Source organism: Palaemon carinicauda, chromosome 24, assembly GCF_036898095.1.
Source record: "Palaemon carinicauda isolate YSFRI2023 chromosome 24, ASM3689809v2, whole genome shotgun sequence".
Classification (NCBI taxonomy): Eukaryota; Metazoa; Arthropoda; class Malacostraca; order Decapoda; family Palaemonidae; genus Palaemon; species Palaemon carinicauda.
In genome coordinates this window covers 108249685-108262450 of record NC_090748.1, presented here as the reverse complement: position 1 = coordinate 108262450, position 12766 = coordinate 108249685, and the positions used below count along the sequence as shown (strand labels likewise).

Genomic DNA, 12766 nt, shown 5'->3' with positions numbered 1-12766 from the left:
GTATGAATATTAAACACTAATGTTGAAACAGATGTAGAAACTTCTAATATAGATTCTCCGTAGTATTTTTTCATAAGTTATGGAATGAAAAAGGAGGATTCAGTCGTAGAATGAGGTTACGGTTAGATCTGAAGGCCTGTGATAATGTGTTTGTGCAGTGTAGACGTATTACTGGTGAGTATTTCTGTATATACTCGACTTCTGTTAACAAGTAGGCATACAGACTCCCTCTATGGCTATATATGTGTATTGAGACATACATTTACTGCTAAAGAATAAATAAACTGTTGAACAAAAACGTACACAATATCTCATATTATATGATCTTGTAGGTCCTTTAGTGATTATTGTTTCCTTGTGTGATAGGGTCATGAAAATAGTAGTATAACTTGCTTTAAGTTAGTGAAGTCAATTTCTCAATTTCTTTATGGTCATTAACTGATAAAAAGTAAAACCCTTACTCCCTCATTTGTTCCTAACGAAAATTGCAACGTAACTATAAATTTTGAGTATATTATATTATTTAGTATTTTATAGTTAAGGGAGAAATATAAGTTAAACATTAAAAGGTTATATATTATTCTTTTAGGTAACAAAGACAATGAATAGTTAGGTGTACTCCAATGATTCCCAAACAACATCTGCTCTCATCTGTTCCGAAAGAAATTTGCAATGTAAATAAAAAATTTGAATATATTATATTATTTAGTAAATTTTAGCTTAGTTTAAAATGTAAAATGAATATGAAAAGGGCATATAATATTCTTCAGGTAACAAAGACAATGAATGATAAGGTGTTGTACTTCAATGATTCCCGGACAATATCGCCCAAGTGTCCTTGTTTACAATCGTCATCTGAGATTCCCAGCTGATCACCGACGAAGTAGAAGACGACGTACTGATACTGTATGACCACCCCCAGTACCCTGAGAGCGATAGTGGTTGCCAGTGTCTTGTGGGAAATTGCGCCATGCTTAAGCCCTTGTGACGCCTTTAGAATAAAAGGGAAAAATGGAACCTGATAGTGATAAGTTTTGGTTCGTGTATAGCTCCGATCTCGACGTTGATATTCAAATAAAGATAGGCACTTTAGATGGGAAACGAGAGAAGCCCAATTATAAAGCTCTACTTGAGGACCCTATGCTGAAGTTCTCCGGCCTTTATCAGGCTGGTTGTTCGGATTTATACGTCGCTTGCCAGGTTTACTCCGATGGTCGTGAATTAACATTGCCCGTGCGAACTTCTTACAAGTCGTTTTCAGCTCGTTGGAATTGGAATGAGTGGTTAACTCTACCCCTGAGGTTCAGTGATTTGCCCAGGAACGCTGTGCTGGCTTTAACCATATATGATACTTACGGACCTCGTAGGAGTGAACCTATCGGTGGCACCACAATATCGTTCTTTGGAAAGCATGGGGTATTTCGGCAGGGCCTACATGACCTGCGCGTGTGGCCCGGGCAGGTCGCTCACCCTGTTCTAACTCCGGGCAAGGGGCAAGATCATGGAAAAGATCAAATGCAGAGACTGGCAAAGCTCGCAAAAAAGCATAGAAATGGACACATCATGAAAGTTGATTGGTTGGATCGTCTAACTTTTCGGGAAATTGAACATATTAATGAACGAGAAAAACGATCGTCAAATTCCATGTATTTAATGGTTGAGTTTCCTAGAGTTGAGCATGAGGGAGTTATATATTCTATTGTATGGTGGGAGAGTGGCGGGAGTATGGTGTACGACCACCGTACCAGCGGGAATATTGTGAGGATGCCTGATCCAGAAATTTTGTTAGAAAATCTTCAGGAAGCAAAGCACCACAAACTTGCAAGATCAAATCGTTCTGGTGTGACAGATCGAGATTTGAAGCCCAACTCTGCTATAAGAGACATCCTGAATACTATCATGGCTTATCCACCTACAAAGCAGTTATCAAATGACGACCAAGACACAGTGTGGAAGTATCGTTTTTACTTGAGCTCCCAGAAAAAGGCTTTAACAAAGTTTTTGAAGTGTGTCAATTGGAAATTGTCAGGAGAAACTAAACAAGCAATTGAACTTCTCGGTCGCTGGGCTCCACCAGATGCAGACGATGCTCTAGAACTTTTAGGACCGGGTTTTACTCACCCTGATGTTCGTCGTTATGCTGTCGAGCGCCTTAGTCTTGCAGCTGATGAGGATCTCTTGCTTTATCTCCTTCAGCTGGTTCAGGCTTTGAAATATGAGGCTCTAGAGGGCGTTAACATGAGCCTTTGTGATGTGTCGCACTATTCATCTGCTAGCGACACCAGTGGAGCAGACACTGGTACAGGAGGGACACCATCAGAGACTCCTGCACAGGAAATGGCAGAGTCTCAAGAATCTCCTGGAGGAGAATTGACACAGTCAATTTCTTCATCTTCAATGGAAGAAAGCGAGGCTGCGACTATTCAGCGTTCACCGACATCATCATTTAATGCTGAAGTGGAAACATCCGACCAATTTGTATCAGAGCCCATGTCCGAATTACTGCCTAAATTAGCAGAAGAGATTGATACAAATCTGGATTTGGCAACTTTTTTGATCCATCGTGCCACGAAAAATCCAACATTAGCGAATTATTTGTACTGGTATTTACTGGTGGAGTGTGAGGAGCACGAACATGGCCTTAAACTTGATACAAAGGTGAGTTTTAAAAAATCGACTGTATTTCATGGTACTGTATATACTAAGAAAGACAAATTTTATATTTTTTAAACTTTTGATTATTAAATGAATATTTATAACTTCCCTTCACGTTAGTACAGTATGACTTTCAGTATTTTTTATTTACGCAGTTTTGTTCTTTCTAATCGACTTTCTTCCGTGCAAATTTTCCCGGAAATGCTCCAATTCTGCAGAAAAAAAGAATTGACTTGCTGTGCCCTTAATAATGGAACCCCACATCAGTTATCCCATTTTCAATGAAATCAAAGTCATTTATATAGGCTTTAAAAGTTTTTGGGAATTTAAAAAGATATGTTGTAACATAAGTTACCCCACCAAACCTAACCTACATCTATGTACTTACTGCGGGAGGAAACCCCCCCCCCCCCTTGCTCCCTCCCCCACCTTGCAACCTTGGGAAAAGTTCCATGGTAGAAAGTTGATTGAAAAGAACAAGATTTTGTAAAGAGATTATTTAAAGTCATTTTAAAGCAAGGGGAACTTGTAAATATATAGCCATTATCTTAATTTTTACTACTGTATTTCGGATTTTGAAGAACTGATGTAACTTATCTGGATACAGTATTCAGTTACAGTATTGTCATGTAAAATAGGGAATGTCTGCTTTGTAGGGTTTTGGGATGATTAGGATATCTGCTTTTAAATAATAGTTGTTAAATGTCAACTCTCACTCACCGGATCCAAAGTATTTGTTCTTTAGAAAAACATAAAGGTTAGCTAGATTTCCTGTAATCAGTGACAAGTTAATTGATTACTTATATTAGGATAAAGAATCTAAAACAAATGAATAAATTTACAGGTTAGACCAGAGTTGGATTCGGGACACTAAACCTTTCTCTTCATAATCATGTTATGTTTTGAACAACTCTGCCCTTCATTTCTATTGTGAATGAGCAATTTCAGAGATGCAGGATCCCCTTCAAGATCAACAGAAATGGTGGGCTCATTGGGATTTTAATTGAGAAAAACATAGGGATGCTATCTAACCTAACCACACCTAGGGCACTGTGTCCTCCGTACTTACCTACTTGCCCCTGTTCCTTAACCTGTTTTACGATATCATATTTCCTAAACCATCTGTGTAGCATATATGCATTTTGCCTTAGTAATGCTTCTATCCAACTTGAGTCCGTATTTTATTGCTAAATTAAGGTTAATGTTTAGCCATTGTTCTTTTAAAAACAAATAATCTTTAACTTGTACTTTTGAATGCTAGAGTAGAGAATGTTTGGTTAGGTTAGGTAAGGTCACATGCCTGTGTTTTTTTTCTTTTCTTTTTTTAAGTAGGATTTTTTTTGTAGGTATTTTTGCCAGAGAAAGCTCACACTATAAGTTTTATGTCCTCTTATGGGTGATGGTACTTTATTTATTAATATTTTGCACTATACAGTAAATTTTATTTACAACTACCAGAATACAAATGTCAAATGATAACAGAGGGTATGGTTCATACAAAGCATTCTGAAGAATCACTCTAAATTTGTGTATCATAATAACAACAGAGATAGGTGACTGGCGAAATCTAACCGAGACCCTTTGCATCAATAGGCATAAGAATAGAGGATGAACAACGTATGGTATTATGCTTTCAGAAAATGTTGAACATTATTCAACAAGCTTTTTTTTTTATTTAAAGGTTCGTGAAATGTATCTTTGGGTCCTAAGAAGGTTCAAATTGGCTCTTCAGCAAGGATGCCGAGAGGCTAGAGCCTCACGTCAGTCGTTAATGCGTCAGCATCACTTCATGGATCAGTTGGTTGCGTTAGTCAAGGTAAGACTTAATTCAATTTGTTTTTGTATTTATGTGCATTTCTATTTTAAGTCTTAGTATCTTAAGGTTATGGTTGAATATCAGATGTATTATCTCATGTATATTTGTCTGTTATTCACTTCAGTTTACAGTCAAACCTTTGTTCAATATTTATGTGTATTTAATCGTAGTTATACAGTATAACACCAAATTCGCAACAGGCCTTGATATAAAGGACAAAAAGGCTTTACAGTGCATTGTTCAAAGCTTTCGTATACAATTAAGGAGAAGGGGGAATATTTACTGGAACGGTCTAATGCTAGATCTCGTTTCTCCTTCTCTTTACCTTTTAGCATCCAATCTAGTTTATTTTCTGCATGTTTTCATGGACAGTAATCAATTGACTACACAGAAATCATTATGTAGATTGCTTGCAATCTGGATATTGTATAGATTCTTTCATATGGGCTTCCCTATTTTAAAAACATAGTATACAATGTATTCCATTAGGGAGTATCCTAGTCTAAGGTGAAAGCCATTTCAAGTGGATAACTACAGTATACAAAATGTGTCTTATTCATATTTTTTAGTTTGAATTAAGAATACAGTATGTGTATAGATATCAACTAAGAAAATAACTCGCTGTAACCTATTTTATTCATTATTTCTTTTATTGCAGTGTGTAGCCAAAGAGAGCAGTAATCGCATGAGACGAATTGAAAAACTCCAAACCTTACTGGCTGATCCTGAGGCGTTCAAGACAAATTTTGCCAACTTTGAGCCCCTTGCATTGCCGTTGGACCCTGAGGTACGATATTTTTTTCTTTGAGGTCTTATCTGAAAGATATCTTAGAGTGGAGATATACTCATGTCATATCTAGCCATGTAGTGAATAACTAATGTAGAATGATAATGAAGATATCATTGCATGGGTGGTTTTCACAAATTGTAATATTGGATTTTGAAGATGGTCTGAATTATAGGTTAAGTAATGGTTATGGTTTCCAAAGGATTAAAAAAAATAAAAGCATGTAATGAATTACAATGAATTACCTATAGAAGTTTATCGATTTGTAATCCAAGTGACATCAATTGTAAGTTTTATTTTTCGTTGACTTAGTGACTTCAGTTGTTAGTTATGGCTATGTAGGATACTTTTAACCCTTTTACCCCCAAAGGACGTAGTGGTACGTTTCACAAAAGTCATCCCTTTACCCCCATGGACGTACCGGTACGTCCTTGCAAAAAAAATGCTATACAAATTTTTTTTTTCATATTTTTGATAATTTTTTGAGAAAATTCAGGTATTTTCCTAGAGAATGAGACGAACCTGACTTCTCTATGACAAAAATTAAGGCTGTTAGAGCAATTTAAAAAAAATAGACTGCAAAATGTGCTGGGGAAAAAATAACCTCCTGGGGGTTAAGGGTTGGAAATTTCCAAAGAGGCTGGGGGTAAAAGGGTTAAGTGCAGGAGATAAATAAGATCTAGAAAATCTTAATTAGGACTTCGTCCTTTGATTTTAGTACTGCTTCCATCTTACATTTTCTGCAGCGATGAATTACATCCATTGACTGCATTGTATTTGCCATGCTCGTATCATTGGCTACAACAGTACAGAAGTTCCTCATCTTACAAACTTGATTTGTTCCAAGAAGCTGTTTGTAAATAGGTCAAACTAAATCCAGTGCCTATGATTTCCAGCCAAAACAAGTCGGTAAATAGTCTGGCCTCATATGAAATAGATATCAGGTTATTACAAATGTCGTTTTGCTTACTGGGTGATAGGAGGATAGATGTGAGAGAGGCAGGAGAGCGTGCTAGAAATAGGAATGAATGGTGAGCGATTGTGAGGCATTTCCGGTAGGCGCTGCTGCTTCCTCCGGTGCCTTGGATGACCGCGGAGGTAGCAGCAGTAGGGGATTCAGCATTATGAAGCTTCATCTGTGGTGGATAACGGGGGAGGGTGGGTTGTGCCACCCTAGCAGTACCAGCTGAACTTGGTTGAGTCCCTTGTCAGGCTGGGAGGAACGTAGAGGTCCCCTTCTTGTTTTGTTTCATTTGTTGATGTCGGCTACCCCCCAAAATTGGGGGAAGTGCCTTGGTATATGTATGTATGTATTAAATTATATAACAGTTTTTTACAGTATTTCTTCATCTTATGTTTGTCATTTTCAGTTGGATGTGTGTTTGTATATTCGAATGTTTTTTTTTGTCAAACGTTTGCAAGTTGAGGATCTTCTGTACTTTTATAAATAGAATTTGGAGCCATGCTGTCTGGAGTAACATTATAAGCTCATACTTCGGGACAGCACCTGTGACGCTGATACCGTGTAACAGGTGTTCATTTAACAACAGGTGGTATTCCATCTGACTTATTATCACTTGTTCTATATTTTACTTTTTATGATACTGTATATGTAATTGGTTTAAGGAATCAATTGGAATTTTGGTTACCATATTACTTGGAATTAGGATCATTTATCTAGTTTTCTATTTAATAATGCAGGTAATATATTTAATATATTTTGTTTACTTCACTAGGTTCCTAGTTTAATGATAGTTTGTCTTTAATGATGATACACTTACATAGCAATTTTGTTGATTTTTTTTTCAGATGTTAATCTATTTTTAATCTCTAGAGGAAACAGACATGAAGTATTTTAACCCTTATGGGGTTTCATATTTTCCTCATAGGCTATTTATTTTTTGTTACCCTTTTAAGCAATGAATGATGAATAATTTATGGATAATTTATGTACCAAAGTCTTGCTATGCTGGAAAGGTCACCCTTCTTCGAGTAGCCTGATAATTATCTTGTAGATATACTTTTGCTCCACTTTAGGAATAGGAAAGTGTGCGGGCATTTGGGTCACTGGTCCATAGATACCCTTGGCCTAGTTTTTTTTATGAGTAATTTAGGAATAAAGAGTGGTTAGATAGTATTGCCATTATTTTTGCCAGATGTATAAGACATTACTCGGAAATTTGCACTTTTTTCGTGTTTCATTTGTTTTGTTGTATTGTTTAGTATATTTAATGCTCTTTGTCTTCATTTTGGTATATCAAGTTACAAGGGTAGTTGATAAACGTCAGAGATTAGAATGAGGACTATTCATGCTTATTGTTTGATTATTAATATTGATATTATTATTATTATTACTACAAGCTGAGCTACAACCCAAGTTGGAAAAGAAAGATGCTATTAAGCTCAAGGGCTCCAACAGGGAGAAATAGCCCAGTGAGGAAAGGAAATAAGTAAACTATATAGGGTATAAGTAGTAAAGAATATCAATATAGGTTACTATTATTATTATTATTATTATTATTATTATTACAATCTGAGCTACAACCCTAGTTGGAAAAGCAGGATGCTATAAGCCAAAGGCCTCAAAAAGGGAAAAATAGCAGTAAGGAAAGGAAATAAACTACAAGAGAAGTTGTGAACAATTAAAATAACCCATTTTTCAATATTAAACTTAGCCGGTGATCATATAAGCTGTCAGCTCTGCTGCCCGACAGAAAAACCTAAGGACAAAATACGCCAGCGATCGCTATACAGGTGGGGGTGTACATCAACAGCGCCATCTGTCGAGCAGGTACTCAAGTACTTCATGTAAACACAGAACCAATTTTCTCTCTGTCGTGCCACCGGCAAGACCTACTAAATACCCTGTTGCTTACTGGATTGATTTTCACAGATTTTGGTGAAGTACTCATTTCTAGTTATTAGCTTTCGCTTTGCAGAGGTTATCTTCAATACTTCCTTGCATTCTTTGATTGAATTTTGGATTATTTGTTGACGACTTAGATAGATTTTGAATTCCCCTTTTGACTAATTCAAGATGGCTGACCCTTCTCAAGTCCCTAAATACAGAAAGTGTAGTGCTAGGGACTGCTCAAGGCGTCTTCCGAAGGCCTCTATCGATCCGCACACTGTTTGTTCCAATTGTCGGGGTAAAACCTGTCAATTGGAAGATCGATGTGAGGAATGCGTTGGGCTTTCGGAATTCGATTTTCTCGAATTCCTGAAATATTCACGTAGGCTAGAGAGAGATAGAGTCAGGAGGAGTTCATCTCGCTCAGTTGATTTTTCCTCTCCCCATGCCCCACAACCTATTCCTTCCCCTGTAGTGGTTGCTCCTGATCCCCCTTCTAGCACTCAACAACCTTCGATGGCAGATATGATGCGTGCCATCCAGGCTCTGGGTGAGAGAGTCGAGTCATTGGCGTGTGACCGTAACCAACTCATGGCAGACGTCAGGGAGTTGAAGGGTAAGAGTGCAGTGGGTAGTGACAAAGTGAGTGGAAGTGTTGTGAAAAGTGTTAGTGTTGCGCTTGAGGGTGCGTCTGTTCGTGCCTGTCGTCCTCCCAGTCCGGGACCTCTTGCAAGCTCCCAAGCCCAGGGGAGAAGCAATGTCGTACGACCAAAGGGTTCGACAGGCTTTAATCAGCGGACAGACGTTCCCTCCGTGGTTTCGGACGTATCTTGCCAAGATCGCCCCACCCACAAGAAGACGAGAGAGCCTGTTTATTCCTCGTCTGCGGAAGATGTTTCTCGGAAGAAACAATGGACCAAGGTCTCACGACCTCTCAAACGCAAGGTCCCTTCCGCGCAAGTGCAACGGCCCAGTTGTAGCCACTGGGTCAGTTCGGACTCGCTGCAGTCTTCAGATGACTGCACACCTCCTAAGAGAGGCAAAGCGGTACCGCAACAGGCAGTAACACCGTCTGTTGCCGCACCTGCTACTGTAGACCCTAAGTGGGCTTTGCTGCAGACCATGCAGACCCAGTTGTCATCTTTAATGCAGGACTTTCGTGCGGAGAAGGTTGACGCTGCACCCGTTAGCCTACAACCAACCACGGTTGTGCGTCCAGTTGACGCTGAGGCTACCTTCTCCCGCACTCCAGCTGTGAGAGTCCCGCCACCCATGCGCACTGTACCCTGCCAGCCGCATGTTGACGTTCGCCGACGCACGGATCCCTCCGTTGACGTCCGCGAGTTACAACAACAACAACCTAAGTTGTTTTGTTTTGACGCTGTGCGTCAACCTCCGCAACCCACTGTGGTTACCCCTACTCGCCCACAGCAGACTAGACAGTCGGGAGTAGACGCTTTGCGCCCCCGCACAGCTATGGTTGTTGCCAGCTCACAGACTGACCAACAGTTCCATGACGTTGCGTCCAGTGCAGTCACGTATGCACCCGTGCTGCCGGACTCAGCTGACCAGCCAATGCCTACTCCTTTGCCGCTTCCTCCTCAGCATTCAGACGATGGACTCTCTGATGATGACGACGCTGCACACCTTGACGACCCGCACACGGACATCGACGAACCCAAGACCACGCCTCCCTCCTTAGACTTTAGGAAAGTGCTTGCACTGTTCAAGGATATGTATCCCGATCAGTTTGTTTCTGCGGCCCCACGCTCACCTCCATCTGAGTTCGCTTTAGGCACGCAGTCATCCGCGCCTGCCTTTACGAAGCTCGTCCTCGCCCGCTCGTCCAAGAGAGCTTTAAGGGTGTTGGGAGATTGGATGCAGTCCAAAAAGCACCTGGGGAAGACAGCTTTCTTGTTTCCCCCTGCCAAACTCGCTTCCAGATCGAGCGTCTGGTATGCCACGGGAGAAGTTCTCGGCTTGGGAGTTCCTGCCTCTGCCCAGGGCGACTTCTCAAGTCTAGTAGACTCTCCCCGCAGGCTGGCCATGAGACGCTCCAAGATTTGTTGGACTCCTTCAGATTTAGATCATCTGATGAAAGGAGTGTTCAGAGCGTTCGAAGTGTTGACCTTTTTGGATTGGTGTTTGGGAGCGTTGAGCAGGAAGACCTCCCCTTCTGACAAGGAAACTTCCATGCTCATTATGTCCTGCATGGACAAGGCCATACGGGACGGTTCCAGTGAACTTGCGGCTTCGTTCGTTTCCGGGGTCCTCAAGAAACGAGAAAACCTTTGCTCCTTCTTGTCAGCTGGAGTAACGCAATGTCAGAAGTCGGAGCTTATGTTTGCTCCTCTCTCGAAGTGCCTTTTCCCAGAGGAGTTGATCAAGGAGATTGCTGCCTCCTTGATTCAAAAAGACACGCATGACCTAGTTGCGTCATCTGCACGCAAAGCCACCCCTTTGCCTTCCGTGTCTAGACCCAGGATGGATACTCCAGCGTCAAGATTCATTCCGCCCTTTCGTGGCAGAGCCTCCAGCAGAGGAGGTGCTCGTGCCGAAGGGAAACGTGGGAGCAAGAAGAAAGGTACCAAGTCCTTTAGAGGCAGAGTCTGACTGCCACCTTCTTCAGACAGCAGTGGGAGCCAGACTCAAGAACTACTGGCAGTCCTGGGAGAACAGGGGCGCAGATGCACAATCTGTGAAGTTGCTCAGAGAAGGGTACAAGATCCCATTCTTGCGCAAGCCCCCTCTAGCAACGACTCCCATCGACCTCTCTCCCAGGTACAGAGAGGAGGACAAGAGACTAGCTTTGAAGCAAGAGGTGTCTTACTAGAAAAGGGAGCGGTAGTCAAAGTCCGGGACCATCAATCCCCGGGCTTCTACAACCGTCTCTTCTTAGTGGTAAAGAAGACAGGAGGGTGGAGACCGGTGCTAGACGTCAGTGCTCTGAATGTCTTTGTCACCAAGCAGACGTTCGCCATGGAGACGACAAAGTCTGTGCTAGCAGCGGTCAGGAAGGAAGACTGGATGGTCTCTTTAGACCTCAAGGACGCTTACTTTCACGTCCCCATCCACCCAGATTCCCAACCTTTTCTAAGGTTCGTTTACGGGAAGGTTGTCTACCAATTTCAAGCCCTGTGCTTTGGCCTAAGCACGGCGCCTCTTGTCTTTACGAAACTGATGAGGAATATTGCCAAATTCCTACATTTAGTAGACATCAGAGCCTCCCTCTATTTGGACGACTGGCTTTTAAGAGCTTCGTCCAGTCGTCGCTGTCTGGAGAATCTAAAGTGGACTCTAGATCTGACCAAGGAATTGGGTCTCCTGGTCAATATGGAAAAGTCCCAACTGGTCCCATCCCAAACTATAGTGTACCTAGGGATGGAGATTCACAGTCAAGCTTTTCGGGCTTTTCCGTCGGCCCCCAGAATAAGTCAAGCCCAAGGATGCATCCAGAACATGCTAATGAAGGACCGATGTTCAGTCAGACAGTGGATGAGTCTGATAGGGACGCTTTCATCACTGGACCAGTTCATTGCGTTAGGGAGACTGGACCTCCGTCCCCTTCAATTTCACCTGGCTGTTCACTGGAGAAAGGACAAGACGCTAGAAGCGGTCTCGATCCCTATTTCCAAGAAGATGAAGTCATCACTGACCTGGTGGAAGCACAACATCAACCTCAGAGAGGGTCTACCCCTGACTGTTCAGACCCCCAATCACGTTCTCTTCTCGGACGCATCGGACACGGGCTGGGGTGCGACATTAGACGGTCGGGAATGCTCGGGCACCTGGAACTCGGAGCAAAGAGCGTTACATATCAACTGCAAGGAGCTACTGGCAGTTCATCTGGCCTTGAAAAGCTTCAAGTCCCTCCTTCTAGGCAAGGTGGTGGAGGTGAACTCCGACAACACCACGGCCTTGGCGTACATCTCCAAGCAAGGAGGGACCCATTCTATAAAGTTGTACGAGATCGCAAGGGACCTCCTCACCTGGTCAAGAGATCTAAACCTATCTCTAGTAACGAGGTTCATTCAAGGCAACATGAATGTCATGGCGGACCGCCTCAGTCGGAAGGGTCAAATCATCCCAACAGAATGGACCCTTCACAAGAATGTATGCAAGAGACTTTGGGCCACATGGGGCCAACCTACCATAGATCTCTTTGCAACCTCAATGACCAAGAGGCTCCCAAATTATTGCTCGCCGATCCCGGACCCAGCAGCAGTTCATATAGATGCCTTTCTACTGGATTGGTCCCATCTAGACCTTTATGCATTCCCCCCGTTCAAGATTGTCAACAAGGTACTGCAGAAGTTCGCCTCTCACGAAGGGACAAGGTTGACGTTGGTTGCTCCCCTCTGGCCCGCGAGAGAATGGTTCACCGAGGTACTGCAATGGCTGGTGGACGTTCCCAGAACTCTTCCACTAAGAGTGGACCTACTACGTCAGCCACACATAAAGAAGGTACACCCAAGCCTCCACGCTCTTCGTCTGACTGCCTTCAGACTATCGAAAGACTCTCGAGAGCTAGAGGCTTTTCGAAGGAGGCAGCCAGGGCAATTGCTAGAGCAAGGAGGACATCCACTCTTAGAGTCTACCAGTCGAAGTGGGAAGTCTTCCGAAGCTGGTGCAAGTCGGTATCAGTATCCTCAACCAG

At 42.2% G+C, this 12766-nt stretch overlaps 1 protein-coding gene across 1 annotated transcript in view; it reads left to right on the top strand.

Moving 5' to 3' along the window:
* The first annotated feature begins 851 nt into the window (after positions 1-851).
* The window catches only part of Pi3K59F (phosphatidylinositol 3-kinase 59F), a 31641-nt gene continuing 19726 nt past the window's right edge, over positions 852-12766 (top strand). Inside the window, exons 1-3 of the mRNA XM_068348430.1 lie at positions 852-2658; positions 4337-4471; positions 5130-5258. Coding sequence (XP_068204531.1) covers positions 1012-2658; positions 4337-4471; positions 5130-5258 — 1911 coding nt within the window. The 5' untranslated portion in view covers positions 852-1011. The remainder of the gene's footprint in view (positions 2659-4336; positions 4472-5129; positions 5259-12766) is intronic.